At 47.8% G+C, this 27,409-nt stretch overlaps 1 protein-coding gene across 3 annotated transcripts in view; it reads left to right on the top strand.

Moving 5' to 3' along the window:
- Window positions 1-27,409, top strand: part of LOC118214083 (mannosyl-oligosaccharide 1,2-alpha-mannosidase IB-like) — a 101,113-nt gene that overhangs the window by 23,443 nt on the left and 50,261 nt on the right. For all 3 annotated transcript variants that reach the window (XM_035393584.1, XM_035393583.1, XM_035393585.1), the window contains one exon: window positions 16,552-16,648. In XM_035393584.1, the coding sequence (XP_035249475.1) occupies window positions 16,552-16,648 (97 nt within the window). The remainder of the gene's footprint in view (window positions 1-16,551; window positions 16,649-27,409) is intronic.

The following is a 27,409-nucleotide window of genomic DNA, read 5'->3' as shown; positions in this document are numbered from 1 at the left end:
GATCTTATTTTCCAGCCGGTTCATTTATTTCTATCAGAGGACATCATTATGTAAATCCTGTTTGGGTGATGCCAACTTAATATTTTTAGCTAAGTTTATATTTTTGATTGATTTATACATTTACTATATAACAATGACACAAAACGTAACAGTCCACAATGTACCATTTACTTTTACAGTAACAAGAAAGTACTGTCAGGAATGAAAATTGAATGAAAATTGATATGTGCTAACTGTACAAATAACTTGGGAGCACATAAATTAATTGGGATACATTAGGGTACTCCTAAATTTCTCTACTTAGGAGCTGCTTTTGTGCGTAGAAAAGAAATGTTAGCGTGGAGCCCTGGCTGGGCTTTGGGCTTGCGTTTCCCTTGGTGTTTAAGGAATTTACTGCAGATCAGTTTTTGGTTCCGCCCAGATCTGCTCCCTAGCCCCATTGCTTATGACTGTGTAGGCTTGCAGACGTGCTGGAATTGGGTCTGTTAGGAACACAATGGAGCCCCTTCCCTCACGGGGGAATGGCTTCAGAACGTGATGAATCTGCTGGACGGTGAGATTCCAGTCTGGGGACTTGTGCCATGCAGACGAGGTTGCAGGGGGCAGATTGGCACTGGTCCCATTGTCTTGTCACCGCACAGAGAACAGGCCCTTAATTTCAGCTGAGAAGTCTGTGTAAGACCACCGGGGGAGAGAGAAACATGGGAAAAGAAACTTGAATTTAGAATGAGTTATAGACTGAAGGCTGCCCTCCAGCACTGTGGTAAAGGAGAGTTAGTCCTTGTAACTTGGGGAGGTTGGTAGACAATCTAGAAGGTCTAATATAATAATTTGCTGTTTTAAAAAAAAATTTGAACTAGTAAAACATCAAACTGCAACAGGCGATTACACAAGCAACATTTCAATTACACAGCAAATGACCTTTCTTTTTTGCCAGCAGAATTAAAGTGTTTCTCTTGTGTGTCATGATGAGCATGTTTTCATACTGCGCAAAGTAATGGACTTTTTCTATTTTCGTTTGTACGGCTGGGTGTTTACAGAAACCTTTTGGGTCAACTGCAAGGCTAAAAGGGGTCCCCTGGGGAGCGCTGTGCCACACTGCTGCCCAGCGTTCCGGAGTCACGGGCTCCATTCTGCGAAAGGGACTCGCGAACTCTGAGAAAATGGCGATGCATCGGGCCGCTGTGTTCGCTGTGATTACACTCGTTTATACTGGTTTCTCTTCGCTGCTTCGCTCCTTGTTCCCGAGCCAGTAGTCGTAATCGCTGATGGTTAAATTGTCCGTCGTGTTAGATTCTTTCTTTCTTTACTTCTTTTTTGCCTTGGGTCAAAATTCTCCATTGAGTCCGCGAAGATGCCCGTTTCTCCTCAGCGTGCGATGTTACTGCCAATACACTTTGGTTAAATCGACAGTAAGAGCCAAGCTTTTAAATCTGTTTTAGAAGGCTGGTGTGTGTAAAGATTTGTGGCAGGCTGTAAAGTAAGTGCATCACAGTGGAGGTGTTTGCAATTTGTTGCTTATTTTTAAGGATCTACAGCCTGCTGTAGTGCTGAATCTGCCGTGCGTCTTCAGATCAGCTTGTTAGATATAAAAGTCCACTGAAGACATTTTTCAAGAAATGCTTAGCTGTTCTGTTAAAGACCAATTTAAAGGTTTGAATTGCACACACACGATTAAGTACACATTTAATTATTTTATGTGAAATTGTTGGCAAAAAAGATTAAATATAATGTTGGAAAGTGAACAGAAGCTCATTAGTATATTTATAGGTAGGGAAGGGGATACTGCATACTGTTCCTATGAAAGGGTCCAGCCCGGTTTCTGATGCTGTCGGACCTAATTTTGGTAGTCCCTCTAGGAAAGACTGCCATTTTGTGATTGAATCGGAACAGCAGTGCCTGAAGTTTTCCAGTCTGCTGGGAGATTTGAATCGCCCTGGTAACCTGGGCTCACGCATGCAAACGGAGGCAGCACCGGCTGGCCATGTTCTCTCCACGCCTCCTCAGCAGTAGCAGTCTTAGGAGCACATCCCACCGTCGCTCGGCAACCATTTCTGTGGCAACCGGTCTCTGTTCAGCCGTGCCCAGCATCGTAGGGATTGCCATGGGGAGGCTTTTGCACATGCCACAGAGCCGGGAAGACTGCCCTTTGCAGAATGAGTGCAGTTTTCTCTGTGGTACTTGTCAGTCCTGTGTGGCCTGCAGATGGTAAACCCATGAATCTGGCCCCGTGCACGCTCGCTCCACGTTCAACACTGTTAGCATCCATGCTAGCGTGCACACTCGCTCCACGTTCAACACTGTTAGCATCCATGCTAGCGTGCACACTCGCTCTGAGTTCAACACTGACAGCATCCATGCTAGCGTGCACACTCGCTCTGAGTTCAACACTGATAGCATCCATGCTAGCGTGCACACTCGCTCTGAGTTCAACATTGTTAGCATCCATGCTAGCGTGCACACTCGCTCCAAGTTCAACATTGTTAGCATCCATGCTAGCGTGCACACTCACTCTGAGTTCAACACTGATAGCATCCATGCTAGTGTGCACAATCGCTCTGAGTTCAACACTGATAGCATCCATGCTAGCGTGCACACTCGCTCTGAGTTCAACACTGTTAGCATCCATGCTAGCGTGCACATTCGCTCTGAGTTCAACACTGACAGCATCCATGCTAGCGTGCACACACGCTCTGAGTTCAACATTGATAGAATCCATGCTAGCGTGCACACTCGCTCCAAGTTCAACATTGTTAGCATCCGTGCTAGCGTGCACACTCACCCCATCTGCCTTCTGAATCTGTTGGACGGATGTTTGGTGGCTTTCTTTGTTATGGTGCAAATTATTTGGTCATCAGCTATAGAAGTCTTCCTTTTTACCAGGCCCTTGAAGTTGAAAATAAAATGGTGGTAATTTGTTGTGCACAATAAAACAAGCTTTTTACTGCATTTTCAACACATTGAAAGATGCAGTTGTTGAATAACAGTGCGAGACTAAGAGATAATCCACCGTCCACTTCCTGGTACAAATAGAGATTTGATCCTGCTACAGTGCAGTCTGTAAGTATTTGGACATTGGTGCAGTTTTGCTGTTTTGGCTGTGCATGTCAGAATTACAGCCCTTTTTATCCACGGTGTCCCCATCTGTACTGCTCATTTTTGCAGTGCTCCCTGGGTAAGGGCTAGGAGGGAATGACGCATGGATAATTTCCCACCACCCCATGCTCTTGTTTGTTGCTTTCTGAATACAGTGACATCATTAGATTTTCTCCGCATGTCCTCATTATCTTCTGCTGTTGCGAAATGTTTTATGATCGTGACAGTGCCGAGCACTTGGTGCAAGACGGTAGAAAATGCGGCTTCCATTATAAAAGAAAATTCTTTGAAAGTTGCCAAAAATCCGTTGTTATTTGCAGTTTCTTTTCAAAAGGAATGAAAATAACTTTGGAAGCGAGCTGCCTACCGAGCGATTGGAAGTGGGGGTGAGCTGAAAAGTATTTTCCCGTGGTTAAACTTTCTTGTGTTGTCGTTCGCGCGCCCCGTGGAGTTTAGAAGCGGGGCGAGCGAGCGGAGGAAGAGGAGATCTGAGACTCTTCCTCGTTACCCAACGCATATCAGAATGTGTGTAGATATCAGGCGGTGTCATGAGAAATCCCGCGGAGAAGAGGGATACCGCGTGAAAACAGCCAGGCGCGCGTTCCCCGGGGGCCTGCTGTACGAACACGGGGCTTTTTCCTGGAGCTGTCTGCCTGCAGGCACAGCTAACTGCCGACGGTGTTTCATCTCGGTAAGCTGTGTGGTGAACATGATCCGTCCCCAGCGTAGACCGCCCGGCCGACCGATTTCACTGGGAGTCTGAGCCGCCTCACGATTGCCATCTCTGTTCTTTCTTTAGCTGATGCACAAAATTCGGTTCTGGTTGCTAGAAAAGCCCCTTTGTTTCCCGCCCGTGGCTGTGTGAATTCAGTCTGGGCCTGCCTGTCGTGGTTTGTACGGGAGTGCGTGTTTATCTTGTTGCTGTGCTGTAGGTCACAGTAATAATTTACTTCTCTGACATATTCCTGACTAGCTCCTTCTCCGACTCCATGTTATTTGAGACACTTGTCCTCTGTGTGTGTGTGTGTGTGTGTGTGTGTGTGCGCGCATTTGTGTGTGCATGAGAGACACCTATCTTGTGTGTGTGTGTGTGTGATGCCTGTCTTCTGTGTGTGTGTGTGTGTGTGTGTGATGCCTGTCTTCTGTGTGTGTGTGTGTGTGTGTGTGTGCATGTGAGTGCCTGAGTGCGGTTTACAGCAGCCTTTGCAGTTTACAGCAGTCTCTGGTTTACAGCGGTCTTTGCAGTTTACAGCAGTCTCTGGTTTACAGCGGTCTTTGCAGTTTACAGCAGTCTTTGCAGTTTACAGCAGTCTGTGGTTTACAGCAGTCTTTGCAGTTTACAGCAGTCTTTGCAGTTTACAGCAGTCTTTGCGGTTTACAGCAGTCTTTGCGGTTTACAGCAGTCTGTGGTTTACAGCAGTCTTTTTGGTTTTCCGCAGTATTTGCAGTTTATAGGAGCCCTTGTTGTTTACGGCAGTTTTTGCGGCTTACAGCGGTCTATTGCCATTTACAGCAGTCTTTGCGGTTAACAGCGGTCTTTGCAGTTCCTGTTCCTGGATTTCACATTTTTTCACATTTTTTCTTTTTTTGGGTTTTGGAGGTTTTTGTGTGAAACCTTCGGCTGATTGGGTCTGTGTGAAGTGTAGGTGTGAGAACAGTTGAGGAAAAAGCTGCACAGAGACTGTCTTGATAATTTTATCTGATTTGAGAAGTTGCTCTTCCTGTTAGGGGAGGGTTGGGATGGGATTTTCCCTTCATTCTCTGTGTTTCATATCTCTGATGAAGGAGCTTGTCTCCGAAACGCGTCAGTCTCCCTTCTATCTCCCGAGAAGGGTGCTGTCCTTAAGTTAATTTATTTAACAGCTTTGTGTTCTATATCCGTTGGTCCTCTCAGGTGCAGATGTACTCTTCCTGACTCCTTCCTGTTCGTGCTGTGCTGTTTTTTTTTTTTTAGTTATTGACTCTTATTCTGACTCTCACACCTCTGAGCGAGAGACTTTCCCTTCCTAACTTTCTCTGACACTCCTCTAATTGGCTGCCGTCAGTTTTAGGCTGGTTCTGAGTGGCTTCGGCCCGGTTTCACAAGTCACCAGTCAATGCGAGCTGGCCACCTCAGCAGCCCAATGATGAGCGATGTCATCACAGTATGACTTCCAGAAATCTCTTCCTCACCTGAGTCCCAGGTCCTTCAGCAGGCTCGATGTTGAAGGACTTATCCCGTACATAGTCACAGGTTCTGTATGGGTGCCCCAGGATGTGCAGTTCGAGGACCGCCTAGCCAGACTAATTTGCCTTGTTTTTGAATCGGCGGCATAGCAGCCCAGATAATGAAATGGATAATGAACTGGTTCTGAGCGACGTGGAGGAGGAGAGATCACCTGCGTCCCTCCTTAGAGACCGACAGTACAGCAGCTGCGCGCAAACACGGCGCATCGCATAAAACCGACAGGGCCGTGTCCCTAACAACACCACCATGCAGCAGGCAGACACCAGAAAGCAGTAGTCCCGTCTCCTCATGGGCTCCATGAAGCACCAATCAGAAGCTCTTATTCTTGCTGGACTCATCCTGGTTTAGTAAGAGAAATAAAATGCTTTGCCAGCAGATAAGGCTCCATTTTGAAACGGTTAAACATTGATGTACCCGATACAGCAGACTAAGGCAGTGCCTTGTCATCAACAGCACAAAACCCTTAACAGATACAGCAAAGGCAGGATTCACTGTATTGCCAGACTGGCAGACACAGCTAGCCCTGCACCTCGTCTCTCTAAAACATGTATAGTGTGTTTTTACTGAGATTGCAGTTCTGACTCCCAGCTGTCAAGTCAAGAGACAGCCAGAGACGGATCCGGCTGCTCGATCCCCCCCGATTCTCCCCTCCGGAAAACCCCGGGGGTATTTGTGAGGGATGAGTGCTTCCGGAAGGGCCTGAGTGCTCACAGGTTTCTCTCTGGGCAGAATTATGGGACTCTCGTGATGCTGTCACGGCAGCTGACAATTTGCACCCTTCTCCAGAGTGCCAGTTTCGCAGAAATGCAATTACTGGAATATGGCTTCTCATTAAAATCGATGGCTGAACATAGAAAGCAGCCAATTGGATATGTTAAATGGGATCGAGCTACAGTCTTAGTAACAATGCAGTCGTAGGCCGTATCTCTTGTAAAATTGAGCTGATACAATAGCAGACCCTTTGGCTCTTACCTCTGTGTCCTTTGGGGACTTATTTTTGTTAAGACAGCATATTTCCCTCGAAGAATTTCTTTGCTATTTGCAGTTCCCCTGCTCCCATGCCTATTAAGACCTTGTATATTTAGTCTTGATGTTTTTAAAGTTGGCACAGGGGATGTTCTTCCTGCTACAGGATTTGTGAGATGTGAGATGTGAGTACGGGATTTGATTGAGGGTTATTTCTCCTTAACAGACCAGAGACTGGTTGCCTTTATTGTCAACAGACCAGTCTTGAGTGATGTCATCAGTGTATGATCTTCAGAAATCTCCGCTGGCGGTTCGATGCGCTCGGCAGTGTTGCTGAAACGCATCACCAGTCCCTGGCCAGGGGTTCTGTGCGAGTTGCCCTGGAAAATGCTGGAATATTGAGGGCGGGCTGGCTGGCTGCTTGTGTACCCTGTGCAGATAATGAAATGATTCTCAGGGAGATGGAGAAATAGATCACCTGCGTCTCTCCTTGGAGACCGTAACTACGGCAGCCGTACACAAGCGAGCACACAGCGTCAACTGAAACAGGCGGAACTGTGTCCTCAAAAACACCACCGTGTGGCAGACAGACAGCAGAGAGGTATAGCCCTGTCTCCTCATAGGTTCTCGTTCTGGCTAAACTCGGCCTGGTTAATTGAGAAACGTATATTGATTTAAAATGTACCAGGTGATCGTTCATCAGCAGCTTAGTTTTTTTGGCCACAGTACATTCACCAAAAGAATGGCTTTGCCATTACATCACTTCTTTCGTTGTGCAGTGCAGTCCTTTTTTTGACTGCACTTTTGGTTGTGTTTTTCTCTTTTTTTTGGTTTCTTTTCACAGTGAAGTACCTCTTCACCTTACACTCGAAACCTTGTTAAATGTAACGGTTCATATTTTGTTTAATTGCCGTTTGATTAAACTTTTGATTAATTTCTCCATAGAGTAACCTTCTCACCGTGGAGTGTTAGCTGGTCCTGCAGAGTTCCCCTGGGAGTCGTGCCTGAAGGCTCCAGTGCGGGCTGGGGGCTCAGGGGCGGCGTTTTTTAGCTGCAGACCCCGACGCGGGAGCGGGAGCGTGCTCACAGAGTGACCGGCGTGGGGCCGGAGACGGCCTCTGTTTAAGCATGCGCCGCTGCAGCCCCGCTGGAGAGCAGCAGAGCTGGAGGCGCCGACGTTATGAAAGTCATTACGCTCCTTCCCCTTTGGTGCCTCTGCGTAGTGTGCATGGCCGGGCGGATGTTTCGGCAGGTCGCCCGCGCCCTTAGCCGTCCGCACGCGAGTCGGCTGCGTTCTCGCGGCACTGAAGGGCTGGGGCTTCCTCACAGGGACGGAACAACGCTCCCAGGGTAACGGGCGATTATGAGGCGGGAGATATTTATACGCTGTGTAGTTTTGCTTTGGCTGCTGCTGCTGTTTGTTTGCAGCAGAGCCTCTGTCTCTGCACCCGGCAAGCCCTCATTTGGTGAGACCGAAAGGCTGCAGTGTGTTTGAAGTACTGGGTGGAGAGTGTCAGCTCCTTTCATTCTCATCTGTTTGTACCATCTATAGAGCAGTGTAGAGATGGAGGCATCCATGTTCCTCAGTCTATAGAACAGTGCGGAGATGAAGGCAGCCTTGTTCCTTACAGTCTGTAGAACAGTGTGGAGATGAAGGCAGCCATATTCCTCAGTCTCAAAAACAGCGTGGAGATGAGGGCATCCATGGTCCTCACAGTCTCTAGAACAGTGTGGAGATGAAGGCAGCCATATTCCTCAGTCTCAAAAACAGCGTGGAGATGAGGGCATCCATGGTCCTCACAGTCTCTAGAACAGTGTGGAGATGAAGGCAGCCATATTCCTCAGTCTCAAAAACAGCGTGGAGATGAGGGCATCCATGGTCCTCACAGTCTCTAGAACAGTGTGGAGATGGAGGCAGCCATGTTCCTCACAGTCTGTAGAACAGTGTGGAGATGGAGGCAGCCATGTTCCTCAGTCTCAAAAAAAGCGTGGAGATGAACACATGGACCATCCTCACAGATGCTGCTGCCTGCTCCAGTGGCACTCCAGACTAATGAGTTTGTTTAATTAGCGCATGGCTGGTGAAGTGGAAGGTACGGAGAGCTGACAGAGAGGAAGAGGCACCCCCAGCACCTCACTCCTCCAGGTTTGCGCTCCAGACGTTGCCGTGGTACCTGTGCGGGACTGAATCCCGCGCGCGCCATCGGCTGACCTGGAACGCCATGTTTGTGCGAAACGTTGGCGGCGCTTGCGGCACACGTGTCATTCGTCCGTCGTGTGAACGTGTGAAGCGGCTCCGGGTGCAGATCATGAGGGTCGTTAGCGGGCCCGCGCAGCTGCGTACACACCGACCAGAGCTCGCTGACCGAGTCCGCGGTCATCCGCCATGACTGCCAGGAAACATGTTTACGAGTGTCTCTCTCTGGTCACAGGTGGCTGAAATGACCTCCGCATGGCTTTGAGTGCATCGCTGTGCGAGCTACAGAGGCTGATCTTCGCAGTGATGCGCGGTCCCTCTTTGTCACTTGAGGTTGCAGTGTGTGAATAATACCCACAGAACAAAAGCATATTGTTTTGTGTCTTCACTGTGCTTATGTGAAGCTATGTAACGGCAAAGCGATGTTCTTTACGCTCCAAACTGCGCATCCGCGAAACGCCTCGTCCTTCGTGACTGCGCGCGACGAAGGGAAAGCGGCGAGGCGCGGATACCTCCCCCCCCCCGAGGGCGCCATTTCCGTCTCGCCGCGGTCGCAGAACGCGTAGCGCGGAGCCGCGTTTGTTCCGCGCGACCGCCCTTCTAATTTACTACGCGATCGGCGTTAAACGCACGCCGCTGGCCGCGTTCTGCTGTCACTGTGCGGGGCGGTGAGAGGCAGGCGGGTTCAGATTTAACGCCGAGCGAGCGGCTCTGATTAATGGCCTTCCGCAGTTTCGCCTCCTCGATGCCCCTCTCGGATAAAAAGTCCGGAGGAGTAAATCCTCGGCGTGGAGTTCCGTGGCGGTATAACTGTCCGCCTGGCGCTGTTACGCATCGCTCTCGCAGACGTGCTGAAGCCTTTCCCAGCCCTGCTACTGGTGCTGTGTTCTCACGGTCTGTGGAAAGGCCGCCTGTTTGAGGAGCCTGTGGACTAGAGCAGAAGAGATGCTATCGCTGCTTACAGGGGTTAGTGCTGAGTATATCACTGTATAACTATCTCACAGACACAGACACATGTACATGTGCAGACACACACACAGACACAGACACAGACACACACTCTGTCAGTAGGTCTACCCTATTCGCTCTCTCACACTCTGGGCAGTTTCCATACGCATGCACTCGCTACCCCGTGTGAGTGCACCCTGGGCATTTTAAAGTGTGTCATGGTCATGCGCAGGGCATTTTAAAGTGTCATGTACATGTGAATGGCTGCTTCAGTGTGTCGTGTGTATGCACGCAGGTTTTTTGCAGTGTATGTTATTGTTTCTAATCTGTGCGGTGAGAGAGCAGCTTAGGGAATGGGCCGGGCCTCAGGAGTACGTTCTGCAGGAAAGCGCTGAAGTGTTGCGTGCAAGCTTCTGGCACCATGTTCCTCGCCAGGTTCAACGAGAGCTTTCAGCAAACGTGCATCTCCATCAACCAACCTGCTTTGGATAAGAGGCTGTGCCTATCACATAAATAAAACCAGTCCGTTCTTAAAGGAAGGGCTTCTAAGCCTCAAAGTGAGAAGTTTCCACGGTTACAGGGTTGAAATGAAGGCTGTGTTCTGTTTGCCGGTGCCAGTATTTAGGCTGTGGGGCGGGCTTCGTTCAGGAGCCCCTGGGGCAGCCTCCCTGATCGGGTGTTTCTGCGATTGATGGGTGAAGAGGAGCGAGTTGGAACATCGCTTTGACCCGCGCTGTGGGGGGTCACTGGCGGTTTGGTCTCGGGGGGGGGGGGGGTCGGACGGGTGATGAATGCGGTTGCGTTCGGCCCTACTGCGTGGAAGTAGGTCAGCCGCCGCACTGTTTAAAAACTGAGGCCCTCTAGCCGTGGGGCTGGACTCCTCCCCAGAGGCTCATGGGTAAAGTGTTACACTATCTCTCATAGTGAGACTGGAACAGGAGTGTGCCATATGGGTAGACCCTATTTAAACAGAGGACCCAAGCACGATCTGTATGTCATCTGTCTCCTGCTGAGAAACCTTGAGGTGAGGGGGGCAGTCATAAGAATTTAGGGAACAAAAAAAAGTGAAGTCGGTTTGTTTAGGATAGTTGACTACAAGGACATTTTAGTACCTTCAGTAATATACATATTCAGATTCTTTTCTGAAATAAATATTATGATATAATGATAGCATGCCAATTTACAATAATATATATTGCGTACTATTATCGTTTTCTTTTTGAAAAAATAACAGAACTGACATAAAATAGCATTTCAGAAACATTTTCTTTTGTTGTTGCGGTGTGCAGTTTGTGTTGGGTAACTGGCAGTTGAAGTCCCAGGCAATGACACCTTATTCCCTTCAAAGAGTACGTCTGCAAGACACCGAGCTTTATGGCTCCATTAAAGATCCATATCTTATTTATGGAATTTGATAACAGACACATTAAAGGTACGGCCACTGCCGGAGGAACAGGTTTTTGTGAGACGGGCCTAGGAAACTATAAAAATATAGTCAACATAAATTTAAAGGACCGCATTTGCATATTTTGATTCGCGCGTGATGAAGAAATGCAGCGTACGTTCGCTGCGGGTACCTTCGCCTTCCCCGCGTCTGGGGAATAGCCTTCAGTCCTCAAATGAAGAGAGCCTGTTTTCCTGCCGCCAGCAGCATCGAAATGGAGCGCGGCCGTGACAAATGAATTTGCATATGACCTTCCTCTCGCCCGCGCTGCCCCGGCAACCTCGCGCGCGTCAGGCTTCATAAACTATGTTTATATCAAGAGCCATTTTTATTCACGTTGTTAACTCGGAAGAGAGCAGCTCGGAGCGTGCTTTTACATGCTAATGCCACGGATGTAAATTCTCGCCGCGCGGTTCACCCGCGTCTCGGCTGCATGGGAAGGGGGCCAGATCGAGCTTAGTTCAAACTGTAACGTTAAGCAGGTACGGAAGGCCCAATTGCTAAGCGGTAATATTCAGGCATGTGTATGGGCCAAATAACTGCCAAGCTATAACATTCAAGGGTAAATAAGGGCTAAATGCCTGCCAGGCTATAATGTTCAGTGAAAAGGGCCAGCCAGGCTAAACTTTGGGTTAAATAAATGCCTGACAGGTTATGATATGTATACGTATATAGGGTCTTACGCCTGTCAGGCAGCAATAGCCTAAGGCACGAATGCCCACCAGGCTATAATATTCAGGGGTAAATAAGGTCTTATGTTTGCCAGGCGGTAGTAATTGAGTGCATCTTGGGTAAAAAGCCTCCCTTCTATGTGATACAGGGGTGTGTGTGTGTGTAAGGGACGGCTCAAGGCGAGTGTAATAGTGCTGCCAGTCTTATTTCCACCCTGTGCATGCTGGGACAGAGAAGGGCCACTGTGAAGGTCAGCGTGGCTCGACCTGGTTCCCCGGACGCATCATCAGTCCGACTGCACGGCAGGCGTAGCCTTTTATCACAGCTGTCGTCCTGCGTCCTATCGTCTTCCTCCTCAAATAAAATATTTACACCGCAGTCACGGACAGCTGCTGTTACAGATTTCAGCCTCCCATGCGTCCAGTAGAACAACGAAAACACTGAGAAATATAAAAGAGCCCAGATTTACCAGCGTTGCCTGAAGTTTGTATTCTTGGGGGAAAAAACGCAGTTTTTAACTCAGTTACCTATACAGGTATGATCCTCGTTACTCAAAGATTACAAAATACAAGATGTGCCCCTGCTTTTACATTTCATACACTCTGCAGTATACAAGGACACACACACACACACACACACAGGCATACTGAACCCCTGTTTCATTCTTTTCTGTATTGCAGTTTTTGGCCAGCCTCCAAACCCATTTCAGGGATGGATTAGAAAATCTTCTCATTTAAAACTTTGTCTGCGGTAATAAATGAGGTCTTGGTTAACTACCTCATTCCCATTATAATTTCGCTTTCTGAATGGTATATTTATCCCACGGAATAGTTGCAGAATTTGCCTTATTAGTGCCTCTTGGCAGGAGCAAAAAAAACCAATGTTAAGGAATATGTAGCGAACATATCAGAAGTCTTGTTCATTTAACACAGAAACACTTTGTCACGTTTTATAAATACTGAGGAGGTGCTATAAATAGTGAGGAGATGCTATTAATAGTGAGGAGGTGCTATCTTGTAGATGCGCTAATGCTGCAGGAACCCTGATCTGTAATGTAAATACAGGGAGAATGCTGATTGGTGTATAATAAAAACGCATTTTAATCGACGAATGCTGATTGGTTAGTAATGGATGTATGTATGGGGAGAGCTGGTGTAAACTACGCAACACATACTCAAGAAAATGCTAAGTGATTGGAAACGTATAGGCTTACATATCGGGGAACTGCCGATCGGATGTAACAGACGTGGAAATGCTTGGGGGCGGGGGGATGTTTCTAACAGACGTGTGTTTATCCCACTTGCTAATAAAACGGGGATTGGTCTCAGCCGGTGTCTGATTATCAAAAATGGTACTGAGAGATTACGAGCCGCCGTGAACGTCAGCGCCCCGCCCGTTCTCCAGACTCGATCCGCCCGCCGCTCACCTCTCGGGAAAGGAGTCCAAACGGGCCGGTGTGATTTAAAAGGGCGTTGGCCCCGCGGTCCGCAGACGCGCGGTGTGGAAAATGAGGCGGTACGGGGGGACTGATGCCTCCCAGTCCTTCATGAAGCATTTCCCACACATCAGCAGCTTCCGCTCGTAAAGCCCCCTAACGCCCGTGGATGAGGGGGGGGGGAAGGAAACGCGCCAGAAACGCGCTCCAGATGGAGGCAGAGCCAGGATTCGTTTCGGTGCCTCATAGGAATTATTACCGCCCGTCGTGGTGATGCTTGCCCGTTTTGTATGGTCAGCCTCAGCAAGCGCACGGTTCGTGTGGGTGATGGAGGTAACAGGGCCTGGGTGCTCCTCCTGGATTGTGACCCAGAGGACTCATCCTCGATAGCGATCTCTCCTGCGACTGAGGACCCCGCCTGTCAGCCCTACAGGAGGAGACACGAAGGTCGAAACTTAATGAATGAATCTTCAGCCGGATATTAACAGCAGTCAGCTCCAGAGAGGAGGGCCACAGTAATTAACTTCTCTCTGTCATGAAGTTTGCGGAGGCCTGGCCTTCGTTTGGGCCTCGGCTAATTTATTCACATTTCGCCGTCGGATTGGTGGGACTCCAGCCCGGAGGAGGCTGTGGTGTCTGGACTGAGCCGCAGTAATCGTTTTCACAGAGAGGGAGAGCTAGAGAGAGAAAGACCGTGAGTGTGAAAGAGAGAGCGGTGGAAAGAAGCCGTTAAACTTTAAAGAAAGAGGACGAAAGACGCAGCCAAAATGGAGACCTTGTGAAATTCCCAGTCCGCTTTTAAAAACCCAGCGTTTTTCTAAACTTGTCTGACCCTTTGTGAGTCGTGTGTGACATCAGAGTGGAACACGGCTGGGCAGAAGAAGACACTCCCCTTTGCCCCCGCCCTTCACACTGCAGGGTTATGGGAATTTCAAGGAACAGGCCTTTTATCTGAGCAGCAGATATTTCAAATGGTAAAAGTCAGTCTGGTCTCCTCTGTGCACTGAGCCTGAAAACGAGGGAAGCACTTTTATCCTGCCATCCACCGATCTCCCATTGATGGCCAGTCTACAGGTTTTTAAGCCCTGTGCAATGCACTGGGGACTGCTTTACTGTCTGTCATACTTTTACAGTTAATTTGTGTGTTGTAGCAAAAGGGTGTAGGTGTACATGGACATATATATTATAGAATATTGTGCCTGTAAGAAATGTAGTAATTCATACTGATCCATAATTATGTAGCAGTAACATCTCAAGTTGACAATTTGATTATGACAAAGAAACTTTCAGAGCTTCTGGAAGATGTTTGCAGTGATGTGTTGCTGTACCGGCATGCTGTGTTTCATGGCCTCTATTGAAAAAATGTAATGGTCCAGAACATGTTTTTGGAACGAACTAAAAGGTTGAAGCTGAATTGGCACTGTGCAGCTATGGAGGTGGTCTTCATGGACTCAAAGCTGGTTGGGAAATGGGTGTAGGAGAAGTTTGGGAGGGGGGATGAGCATTAGTCTGAGAACTGTTTGTAAACAGCTGTGTATGCACATTGGATTTGGTCTGGAAGCTGGTTTGGGTTTGGTTCTGAATCAGGTTTGGGGTTTGGTCAGGGGGCTAATTTGGGTTTGGTCCTGAATCTGATTTGAGGTTTGGTTGGGGCGCTAGTTTGGGTTTGGTTCTGAATGAGGTTTGGGTTTTGGTCTGGGAGATAGTTTGTGTTTGGTCCTGAAGCTGGTTTGGGATGGGCTCAGCGCTGATTTTGGGTTTAGTCTGAGGCCTGATTTGTGTTTGTCTGAACTGTTGTTTTTGTTTGTTGCTTCATGCCCTGGCTGAGCAAGCAGAGAATCAAAGCCAAGGTAATAACTAGCTGATACGCGAGTCTCCGTGTGTGCTGTTGTTTGTGCGGTGTGTATTAATAGCGCAGCTAATTCGGTTAGCGCTGAAAAATAAAACGCAGCGGCAGCTGGTCCGTAGGAAACGGCTGCTGCAGGGAAAGACGCGGCTCGCTCATAATCATGCAGTAAGTGCACGGTGTCGATCTCAACCCAGCCCACTGTCTCCTTCTCCGCCTTCCCTCAAATTGCACGCGCTCGGTGGCGTCTGTTTGCGGTAATCACACACTCTCTCTCCTGAGCCCAGTGCGCCCTTTTGTATTCCCATAATCGGACACGGTCTCTTCTGTGTGTTTTTCCTGTAATTGCACACGCTCTGTTCCGTATACACATACAGCAAATGACGTCAGCAGTCGAGGACATAACCGATCTGTCTACGCCCGTTTCCTTTAGATGTAGAATGCCTGTAGATGTCAGTCGCTGGCAGGTGTATCTGTTGTAATGTACCGCAGTGTCTCACTCGTAGTTGTGAAAGAGCACACAGAGAAATAAACAGTCCCGACGTTGTTTATTTGTTAAGTCTGAGCTGGTGGGGGCCCACGCATCCAACAAACGGTGTTACTGCAGCTCTTGAGAGGATGCGTCCCCACAATGACACCAGAGAGGCTTTAACGTGAAAGTGTGGACAAAAAGCCGCTCATTGTCTCATCCTCAGCAGCAGCACAGAGACGTTAAAGGAACAATGGATGTTGATTGGATGCCGGTACAGTGAATGGTTTCAGAGGACCTCTCATCTGCTTTGAGGAATGACTGCTTCATTGTGGCCTAAACAGTGCCTTTGTCTGGAAGGGTCTGAAATTCAACTTTCTTCACTCTTTACAGTCTGAAAGCACTTCCACAGTGGCTGAAATGCTCATTTACAATAAGTGCCTCAGCTAGGCTAATTACTCAATTAGGCATGTTTGCCCAAACTGGACTATGAGTTTTGACGTGCTCATTTATTTTCTTAAATTTATGGCTGTGTGTAATGTAGAGCTAAAACTGGTTTGCAGTGTAGAGCTGAGGGAACTGGACTTGTGACTGGAAGTTTGGTGACCTCACAGCTACCTTGTGAAGCCTTGAAGTACGATCTTTTGCCTCTTGCTGTGAGATAGGTAAACGTGTGAAATGTTGGCTATTTAAGTAGTTCTGAGTACAAGTGAAGCATATAAGAGATATTTTATATGCAGAGAGTAACCGCTGTACATCTGGTGTAGGACATTCCTGGAGTACCCTCAAGCGTGGCATGCCAGCTCTGACAGCTTGCAGAACGTCTGCACATTAGCAGTCACCCTGAATAAGGACGACTGTCGCTTGTTCAAATAAACGTAGCTCGTCGCAAAAATATATAAACAGTTATATTGAGTTTCACAACAGCCAAATGCTACGGTGGAAGAAGCTGAAATATATTGCTAATTAATGGCCCATTAAAGGGTTGGCACTTCAGGCAACAGCCCCAAATTGCAAATTGGAGGAAACTTGTTTTGGGGAAATGCATTGTAGATCAGCGGTGACATTTCCTTTATCACAGCCTCAGACTGATGCACGGTCCACATGCTGTCTGCTGTCTGAGGAAGAGGGAGGCGGTCCCCTGGGCGTGCTCATCCTAACTGCAGGGTGTTCGGTTTTTGGGACGTGAATCAGGGAGGGTTTATTGACCTTGTGTGTGTGTGTGTGTGTGTGTGTGTGTGTTCATTTCAGATGATGAAGCACGCGTGGGACAGCTACAGGCAGTACGGGTGGGGCCACAACGAGCTCAAGCCCCTCGCCAAGAAAGGACATTCCACCAACATCTTCGGTGAGTGAAGTGGGCAAGGGCCCGGGTCTGCAGCCTGAAGGTCGCAGGTTTGATTCCCAGGCAGGACACTGCCGTAGCGCCCTGCTCAAGGTTACTTAACCTGAACTGCTCCAGTATATATCCAGCTGTACAAATGGACTCTATGTGACAATGCTAAAGTTGCGTAAGTCGCTGTGGATATAATTCACTATGGAGCGTCTGATAAATGGCTCAAATATAAATGTAGTAATGGCTGCGATGAGGCACAAAGTGTTCTCCATCCCCCATCCCCCATCCCCTGAGCAGACGAGAGCTACAACTGTTCCCTAGCATAAAGGTAGGGTGACTGCGTATGTGTGTGGGTGGGGGTAGTGTGGGGATCTCGCGTGCTGAAAATCTGTGTGGGGTGTGGAGTCAAACAAATTGGCTGTGATTCTGCAAGTGTTGTTTAATTATGAATTGTGGACGAGATTCTGTGCAGTGATTCTATTTTAGGGATTTTCAGTGGTATGTCGTGGTTGGTACGACATACCAACCCTAAACCCTCTCCCATAACTATTTAAAAAAAAAAAAAAAAAAAAAAAAAAAATTTTTTTGGTTCAGACTATCTTGTTGTTCCTTACTGTATGCTACTATAGTAAAGGCTTTTATCTGCATTTTATTCAATGGACTTAAGTGGACTTGATCCTGAGTTTGGTTACACTGTTGTAAGTCGCTCTGGATAAGAGCGTCAGCTAAATGCCTATAATGTAATGTAATGTAATGGGTGGGGGGGGGGGGGGGTTAGGAGCTGGGCAGGACTGCTGGGGTGGAATTTTTCCATTTGCTCTGATCATATCTAGCGGTTATTCCTTCATAATTGATAAGACTTTCTCTCAGTGCTGTGGATGAACTCCCAGTACAGTGAGGGAATCTGTTCTCCTCCATGGTCTTTATTGATTACAGACAGTGATGGAAACTGTTCTGCTTGGTCATTATTGATTACAGACAGTGATAGAAACTGTTCTCCTGCATGGTTATTATTGATTACAGACAATGATGGACACTGCTCTGAATGGTCATTCTTGATTACAGACAGTGATAGACACTGTTCTCCTGCATGGTCATTATTGATTACAGACAGTGATGGAAACTGTTCTGCTTGGTCATTATTGATTACAGACAGTGATGGACACTGCTCTGAATGGTCATTCTTGATTACAGACAGTGATTGACACTTCTGCATGGTCTTTATTGATTACAGACAGTGATTGACACTGCTCTGCTGACTGTCATTATTGATTACAGATAGTTATGGACACTGCTCTGCATGGTCATTCTTGATTACAGACAGTGATTGACACTGCTCTGCTGACTGTCATTATTGATTACAGACCGTGATGGACATTGCTTTGAATGGTCATTATTGATTACAGACAGTGATGGACACTGCTCTGCAGAGTCATTATTGATTACAGACATTGATGGACAAATAAGAGAAGAGGCAAAGCAGAGATGAAAGGTGTTTTCCGTTCGTACTTAAAGCTGAGAAGTTTACACTTGAAGCTACAGGTGCATAGAAATGCCATCAGTCCTATTCCGTTTGAATGCCTGGTTAGTAAAACGTGTTCCCAGCTAACACAAAACATTCTCACAATGTTGCTGCCGTGTAGCGACAATGTTATAACGTTGACAAAACATTCCGGTAACATTGTGAGCACATTTCATGCCAGCTGGGTTACTGGGGTCCAGTCAGCAGGTGATCACCCTTTCATGTGTGTTTGAACTCTTGCTGGCATCACCTGGGAAATTTCATCTGATTTACAGCATTCCTTATTCTCTTCTTGAAACGGGGAGATTGCTAGCCCTGTGCGGTTAACTTCGCACACGCTCCAGACGGTTAGCCTAGTTGCTTTTCCTTGATTGCATCCGCAAAAGCACAACTGTGTTCTAGCCCGTGATGCGCCGTTGAGAGAGCAATCGGTTTGAAGCGGCGCCGTTTGGATATAGATCAGGGTCTTTTAGTGCCGGAGCCCCATCAATTTGTCTTGGGCGTGAAGAATAGCGTGTGGCGGGGGTGGAGCTTCAGGATGGAGCGTGCTGTTCCGCGGCGTCTTCTGTACGGAGAAGCTGAAATTGAGCCGTGATTGATAGCTGGTCGGTGGAGATGTATTATGGGTTGTGTGTGTCAGGCGGCGAAGAGATAGATTTCCACGGTGTCTGGCTGCCCCACAGTTCTGCATATAATGATGAGGTGTGTCTGCTTTCAGAGTTTGTTGAAACTGCGTTGGACACTCCCACGCAATCCCATGAGCAACTGCTCGTGATCTCGTTTCGTGCTTCCTTTCAAGGCTGCGTGTTGAAATGCGTCTCAAATGTTTGGACATCAGCTGCTGGCCTGCTGTACGTGTAATCAAATAAAAAATGATTGGAGTGAAATGATAGAATTGCGTTAGGGGTGGGTTTGTTGTCGGTGTAATTTGATCCAGCTCCCCACTCGGTGGTGAAGCAACAATACTGTGTTCCTCAAGACATGTGGGTAAACATGTCAGTGCTGGAGTCTGAAATTACAGCCTCCCTGTCTGCCCCTCCAAAGTGGGTAACTGGAGCTGAGTAGGGGCTTATGGGTAATCTTTCAGCCTGTAACCCTTTCCTCTCTCCTGTTTCTCTGGTCACGTCACTGTTTAGCTCCCATTGTTATTCAGTCTTTGTTTTGTTCACAAAGGGAAGCTTTGGTGTAGAACAGTAGCGGGATGCAGTCACAATCTGGATTGGTGTAGAACACTAGGCCTACATGCGTGCAGGCAGTCTGGATTGGTGAAGAACACTACAGGCATGCAGTCAGTCTAGAGTGGTGAAGCACAAGTTGGGCACATGCTTAGGTTTGGTGATAGGTTGGCAAAGTGGCTTCCATTGGTGGATGTCACCACCAACTGGATGTGGTGACAACCCCCTGATTCTGGCACATTCTTACCGCTGTAGGAATGGGGGGGGGGGTTACAGTGTCACATTGTCGAACACAGGGCCATAAAGAACAATGTGTTTTTCAGTTGCGCTGTTACCCGAGCAGCACCACGGTAGCCAGTCTGATTTGCGGCGCTAGGCTGGGTTCTGTTTCTCCTGCCGTGTGACGAGACCAGGAACGCTGTGGTCTGAGAGCTACGGGAGGCTGCAGGAAGGAAACGCCCGAGTACACCAAAACCATGGAAACCGTTGCTTGTAATGTTACGGAATGCAGGGAACCCACGGGACTGCATCCTTTCCAGGCATTTCGCTGGCGCTCAGCGCTTCTTCTTGGAGGCAGTTTTATTCTCTCTCACAATGTAGGTCACATTCGTATCGGTCCTCAGGCCCGGATCTCAAACATATTTTGAGGAAAGTTGAGAGAGCAGTGACAAAACCGGCATCGGAGGGAACTGCAGAGTTTTCAGGCTTTACTTTTGAGGCAGGGAGGAGTGGAGCGACAGACGCCAAATTCGGCGTTGCCGATTCAGGCCGCGTTGCAGGAGCCTGGCAAAGAAAAAGCTTCGCACGCAACTGGATGTGGAGAGACAGAGAGACAAAGACGATTTTCTATTTTTACAACCGTTAAAACAAACAGGGCCAGCTCAGTGGAAGCGATGCCTGCAAACTTGCGGGATAGAGGACAAACGCAGGATTTCAGGGCAGGAAGTGAAGAAGACAATTCGGGAGCGTTTGAGGTGAACTGGAGGCGTAATCCATCCTGCTGACAGTCACGCTGCAGCCGAGCTGCGGGCTCCCGTCTCCGCTCCTCTTCCCCAGACCGCTCGACCGTTCCGGTAAACAGAATGTGCCGGATGTAGCGCCCGTCTCAAAGTGCCGCGGTGTCACCGCCCCTAAAAGGCCTCGTCCTCGTGGCAGGTTTTGTCTCTGCGGTGTACCACATCTGCGGAACCGTTCCCGCTCAGAGAGAAGCTCTGAAGCCTCCTCTCCTCTTCCTGCTTTGATGTTCACCACAGCGTGGAAAAAATGAGGCTCTTCCAGGCATCTGAATCTGTGGATATATTTAAGAGAGATCTAAAGACCTAGCGCCTTAAATGTGCTTTTCCTTAGGAACTTATTTTAGCTTTTTAATTATTAATCTTTTTAATTTAAATTTCAAAATAGTTCCTTCCATCTTATTGTTCTTAGTATTTTTGATTAAGTAATTTATTTAACTGTTATTTTATATATATTCTACTGTTTTATTTTTAGTTCTGTTTTTACTTCTGCCACTTTTTCTGTAAAGCACATTTAATGGCGCTGAAGTGTTTGAAATGTGCTATATAAATGAAGTTTAGTTATTATTTATATAGCATGAGTCTCCTACAAGGGCAGGGACTGTCTGCAGGCACGTGTCCAACTGGCCAGACTAGATACTGAAGTGTGCTGCTTGATGTCCTCCACGAGCCCCCCCCCCCCTTCATCGAATACACTCCCTACAAAATTGAAGCTTTAAACACAGGCCGATGGTGCTGAAACAAGTAGCAGAAATCTCAGGGATTTGTGCCTAAGCTCTTAATGCGCGGTGAGTTTAAATGCTGAATGGGCTGGTTTTGCCTGGGAATAATGTTACGTAGTGAAATGTCAAGAGCATATATCTGACTGAACGCCCTTGAAACGGGATACAGGCCTAGCCTGAGCCTGAGCCTGAGTCTGGGAGTGAGCTCGAGCTCATCGCGTGAAACTCCGCCACTCCCACTGGACATAACAGCAGCCTGCCGTACTGCCTTGCTCACAGTTCCTCTCAGGGGTGGTCAGGTTTAGTGAAACGTATGGATGGGCATTAGTCATGGTCAAGTTTGGTCAAGCACACAGATGGAACATGGTCATCATCAGGTTTGGTGGAACAGGCAAGTGGAACACGGTCAAGGTCAGGTTTGGTAAAAAAGAAAATGGCGCGTGGTCATAGTCAGGTTTGGTGAAGCACACAAATGGAACAGAGTCATGGTCGGATTTGGTGAAACTCGCAAACGGAACATGGTCATCGTCAGGTTTGTTGAAGCATAGGAAAGAACACAGTCACGGTGAGTTGTGGTGCGGCCAGAATACAGAAGGAACGGTGTCACGGTCGGGGTTGGAGATGGCTCGTGTTTCTGGAACAGGAAGGATCTGGGTGTGACTCTCTCCCCTGGGCTCAGATCGCATTGATCCGGTGCAGTGTTTCTGCTACTGAGGTGAGGAGAGGATGGAAGAGTCTCGCTGTCTAACACACAGCCTTTGTTTATGACGTGTTTATACAGGTATTCTGTTACCCAAACGGGGTCGCCTGTGTTTAGTCTGCTTTACACCATGGTGACGTATTTGGGTTCTGTGATTCAGGTTTTAGTGCCATCAGATGGAGCTCACCCATGCTGTAAAACCGCCCTGTTAGTCAATATGGGGCACGCTTGCTGATTCTGTAAATGAACTCTGCGATTGGATGAGGAATTAAAAGGGACGTGAAGCACTCAGTAATATGAGCTCTTGCCTTACTGGACTCGTGCGCTAGCGGCCTAGCCTGTGGCTGGCATCTCAGTGTGTGAAAGTGCTAATGCGAGCTGAAGTATTCAGTCAGGCATTTAGGTCTCCTTCTGTAGATTCCCTCCATTCACAGCCGCTCTTCGTTTATCGCAGCGCGGTACCTCAGTAAATATTCATCATCCTGTTTAAGTGACTGACAGAGATCTCACAAGTGCAATCACTGAGCGAGGGAGAGTAAGAGTGTGAGTCAGGGTTAGCGGATGAGAGGAGGAAAGAGGGAGTGTGTGAGTCAGGGTTAGCGCATGAGAGGAGGAAAGAGGAAGAGTGTGAGTAAGAGTCAGGGTTAGTGGATGAGAGGAGGAAAGAGGGAGAGTGTGAGTGTGAGTCAGGGTTAGCGGATGAAAGAAGGAAAGAGGAAGAGAGTGAGTGTGAGTCAGGGTTAGTGGATGAGAGGAGGAAAGAGGGAGAGTGTGAGTGTGAGTCAGAGTTAGTGAATGAGAGGGGGTAAGAGGGAGAGTGTGAGTCAGAGTTAGTGAATGAGAGGGGGAAAGAGGGAGAGTGTGAGTGTGAGTCAGAGTTAGTGAATGAGAGGGGGTAAGAGGGAGAGTGTGAGTCAGAGTTAGTGAATGAGAGGGGGAAAGAGGGAGAGTGTGAGTGTGAGTCAGAGTTAGTGGATGAGAGGGGGAAAGAGGGAGAGTGTGAGTGTGAGTCAGAGTTAGTGGATGAGAGGGGGAAAGAGGGAGAGTGTGAGTGTGAGTCAGGGTTAGCGGATGAAAGAAGGAAAGAGGAAGAGAGTGAGTGTGAGTCAGGGTTAGCGGATGAGAGGGGGAAAGAGGGAGAGTGTGAGTCAGAGTTAGTGAATGAGAGGGGGTAAGAGGGAGAGTGTGAGTCAGAGTTAGTGAATGAGAGGGGGTAAGAGGGAGAGTGTGAGTCAGAGTTAGTGAATGAGAGGGGGTAAGAGGGAGAGTGTGAGTCAGAGTTAGTGAATGAGAGGGGGTAAGAGGGAGAGTGTGAGTCAGAGTTAGTGAATGAGAGGGGGTAAGAGGGAGAGTGTGAGTCAGAGTTAAGTGAATGAGAGGGGGTAAGAGGGAGAGTGTGAGTCAGAGTTAGTGAATGAGAGGGGGTAAGAGGGAGAGTGTGAGTCAGAGTTAGTGAATGAGAGGGGGTAAGAGGGAGAGTGTGAGTCAGAGTTAGCGGATGAGAGGAGGAAAGAGGGAGAGTGTGAGTGTGAGTCAGAGTTAGTGAATGAGAGGGGGAAAGAGGGAAAGTGTGAGTCAGAGTTAGCGGATGAGAGGAGGAAAGAGGGAGAGTGTGAGTGTGAGTCAGAGTTAGTGAATGAGAGGGGGAAAGAGGGAGAGTGTGAGTCAGAGTTAGCGGATGAGAGGAGGAAAGAGGGAGAGTGTGAGTGTGAGTCAGAGTTAGTGAATGAGAGGGGGAAAGAGGGAGAGTGTGAGTCAGAGTTAGTGGATGAGAGGGGGAAAGAGGGAGAGTGTGAGTCAGAGTTAGCGGATGAGAGGAGGAAAGAGGGAGAGTGTGAGTCAGAGTTAGTGGATGAGAGGGGGAAAGAGGGAGAGTGTGAGTCAGAGTTAGCGGATGAGAGGAGGAAAGAGGGAGAGTGTGAGTCAGGTTAGTGCGTAAAAGGGGAAAGAGGGAGAGTGTGAGTCAGAGTTAGCGGATGAGAGGGGGAAAGAGGGAGAGTGTGAGTGTGAGTCAGGGTTAGCGGATGAGAGGAGGAAAGAGGAAGAGAGTGAGTGTGAGTCAGGGTTAGCGGATGAGAGGGGGAAAGAGGGAGAGTGTGAGTGTGAGTCAGAGTTAGTGGATGAGAGGGGGAAAGAGGGAGAGTGTGAGTGTGAGTCAGGGTTAGCGGATGAAAGAAGGAAAGAGGAAGAGAGTGAGTGTGAGTCAGGGTTAGCGGATGAGAGGGGGAAAGAGGGAGAGTGTGAGTCAGAGTTAGTGAATGAGAGGGGGTAAGAGGGAGAGTGTGAGTCAGAGTTAGTGAATGAGAGGGGGTAAGAGGGAGAGTGTGAGTCAGAGTTAGTGAATGAGAGGGGGTAAGAGGGAGAGTGTGAGTCAGAGTTAGTGAATGAGAGGGGGTAAGAGGGAGAGTGTGAGTCAGAGTTAGTGAATGAGAGGGGGTAAGAGGGAGAGTGTGAGTCAGAGTTAAGTGAATGAGAGGGGGTAAGAGGGAGAGTGTGAGTCAGAGTTAGCGGATGAGAGGGGGAAAGAGGGAGAGTGTGAGTGTGAGTCAGGGTTAGCGGATGAGAGGAGGAAAGAGGGAGAGTGTGAGTGTGAGTCAGGTTAGCGGATGAGAGGAGGAAAGAGGGAGAGTGTGAGTGTGAGTCAGGTTAGTGAATGAGAGGAGGAAAGAGGGAGAGTGTGAGTCAGGTTAGTGCGTGAAAGGGGAAAGAGGGAGAGTGGCAGAGGCCGTCCGCCTGCAATCCCGTGCTTTTATCCCCTGCGTCTCCAGGCTGAATTAATGGAGTTCCGCAGTAAATACCGATCAGTCAAATCTGGCGACTGGCGCGTTTTTCCCCAGTGCAATTTATGCCAATGCGGCAGGTCAGAGACGGGACGCACGGAGCGGAATATCAGCTGGAGTGATCTCACCCTGCCTTTGTGAACCCAGCCTCTGTTTGTAGTGGCGTATTGGTCGGTGTAGCCTGACGTAGTTTACGAGGAAGTGAAGGAGGGTAAAAGGTTTTTCTGGATGCATCTTTTCCCTGCTCTACACAAATTCTAGTTTGTCCAAGTTGATGTCAGTTTAATCATATGGACTGGGAAACTTGTTTGTGGTTCCACAGCAATGCCATGCAAATGCAAGTTTAAATCATTCCAGGAAATCAATTATTTATTGTCGGGTGGTTAGCTATATTTATTCGCTGACTGAATCGGCATACAACATTAATCTGTGGTTTTGGTCAATTATCAATCAGCACACAGTCTGTAAAAGTGTCCCACTGTAATGCAATAAAACATAATACAGTGCCAAATGATTGTTAGTGTTTACTGTATTTATGAGAGCCATATGCATACAAAATGTACCAGTTACAAAGATTTCTTTAAAAAACACACTCTTGTTGAGGCCTTGTCTATCACATTGAATAGAATATTGAGAAGTGTGTGAGTCTCAGATAGTCCAGAAATGAGCTCAGGTGTGGCTCACGATACTGTGAAGAAGAGCACGGCTGTAGCTGAGCGTATAGAGGAATAGTGTCATTACTGTCAGTGTCTCTGAGGCAGACTCTGTGTCTCCTGGGAGTCAAAGCAGTGGTTTGTAAAGGGCGACTTGCGCTAGTTACATCACAGAAATACCTTGAAATGCATCCTTGTTTCCGGTTGCTTCCAGTTTTAGCACTCTCTAAATCCTGAATTCAGCCACCAGGGTAAAGTTTGTAACTGTGGTCTGGATATGTCATTTGATACAGGGTATGCTATGACACTCAGCCTTATTAGGTATTAGAGGACACCCACCCCTAGATTCAATCAAATGCACATGTAATTTATTGGTATAGTGGACAGCCAATCGTATTAGATACTGGATACAGACAAGGCCTCCAGTCTCATTAGACACAGGTACAGAGGAGAACTCCACTCTCATTACACACAGGTACAGAGGAGAACTCCAGTCTCATTACACACAGGTACAGAGGAGAACCCCAGTCTCATTACACACAGGTACAGAGGAGAACCCCAGTCTCATTAGACACAGGTACAGAGGAGAACCCCAGTCTCATTTTCAGGTGTCGATGCCCTTAATTTCTCCCCCTTTGGGTGGTGAGATGAGCTTCCTGCTTCAGGTCCTCCACCAGCTACACTGCTTGATAGTGATTTGCAGACCAGCATGCACCACACAGCCGAAACGGAAATAAGAACAAGGAATAGGTGAGAGAGCGGAGGGAGGGAGAAAAACAAGTATTTGCCTCTAAACCCCACAGAGATGGATTTGTCTTTCTTGGCCGAAAAGAATTCGTCTCATACTGAGGCTTGCTCTTATTGCCTGGTCCATGAAGCGTTCAGGCGGAAGGTGCATTTTAGCTGAATTCAGGCGGGCTGTATGTGTGCTATCTGTCCTATTAAACTCATCATTCTCTACCCTGATGCTCTTCTGCGATTTCGTGCTGCACAAATAAGAAATGGCTTATTTCAGAAATGGGAGATGGGAGATATTTTCTCTTTAGAAAGGACTGCAGAAACAGATGGTAAAAAACTGCAAAACCATTTCGCTGTGGTTAGATAGGTGCCATGACTGCTGCACAGGCCACAGGTTTAACCTGTTGAACGTTAGCCTGCGGTTTATGGATTGTACTGACGCCACGCTCAGAGCTTGCTTATATTGAAAGAAATCTGCTTGAAACATTGATTCCTTATGGCAAAGTATTGGCAGACTGATATAAAGGCATGGATGTTTTGATCGGTGTGGTAACGTGTCCAGTTGTGTTGACCTTAGTGAATCACGGCTGAATTCAATACTCTGTGCCTACAAATGATTACAGAATCATTCAACATATTCTGCTCGGGCAAACTGGCCGATTATTTCGATGCCCATTTAAGATTTGATTTGTGGATGAGAGATACAAAATTACTCTGCATTCCCAAAAGAATGCAAAATGGACGTTACAAATGCCTTTTCAGGGAAAAGCAATTGGAAACCCAGTCGGATGAACATTAGTCACTTGGCTATAAAGAACAGAAATAAAATGTCTTCTGCTCTAAATCCACAGTGGCCTAATTGGATGGATTTTTTTCCTATGAGCTTCCTGCTGTCAGAAAAAAAAAAAAAGTTTTACAGCAGAGATTGAATTTTCCACTGTGTAAATCCCACCCAAAGTTGCTCGACACAAGCAATCAGTGCTCAGTGGGTTCACCTCGCGTCTCTGATCTCTGGTGCCCGGTGCTAGAGCCCTTGCTAGCGTGTGAGGTGAACACCCAGGCTCATATTCCCTTTGTGCTGATGTCTTAGTTTCCAGGCCGAAGGGAATTCATAAACTAGGCCCTGGGTCAAGAGAGTTTATGGGCCCCTTTCCAATTTTCACCATGTTACCAACTCCTCTTGCTTCCTCAGCAAGGTGGAGTCAGTATGCGCACATCATACATGAACATAGACCAGAAAGAGTCACGCAGTGCACACCATTATTAACCCTTTGAAGAGTAGGTTTTCTGGAATGTTTTCTTCCCCAAAATTCTAAGTCATTGTGTTCTAGAACTCCACTGCTTTGAATTAGCAGTACTGATTCTTACATCAGCATTAGAATGTTGAGTCAAGAACGTTCTAATCACAAATGTGTGATCTTACACCTTAAAGGCTTAAAATATGGCTAAACCTGGCTGCAGCCTCTCTAT

Source organism: Anguilla anguilla, chromosome 15, assembly GCF_013347855.1.
Source record: "Anguilla anguilla isolate fAngAng1 chromosome 15, fAngAng1.pri, whole genome shotgun sequence".
Classification (NCBI taxonomy): domain Eukaryota; kingdom Metazoa; phylum Chordata; class Actinopteri; order Anguilliformes; family Anguillidae; genus Anguilla; species Anguilla anguilla.
Note: the sequence above shows the minus strand (reverse complement) of the source record. Positions and strands in the feature narration are given on the sequence as shown.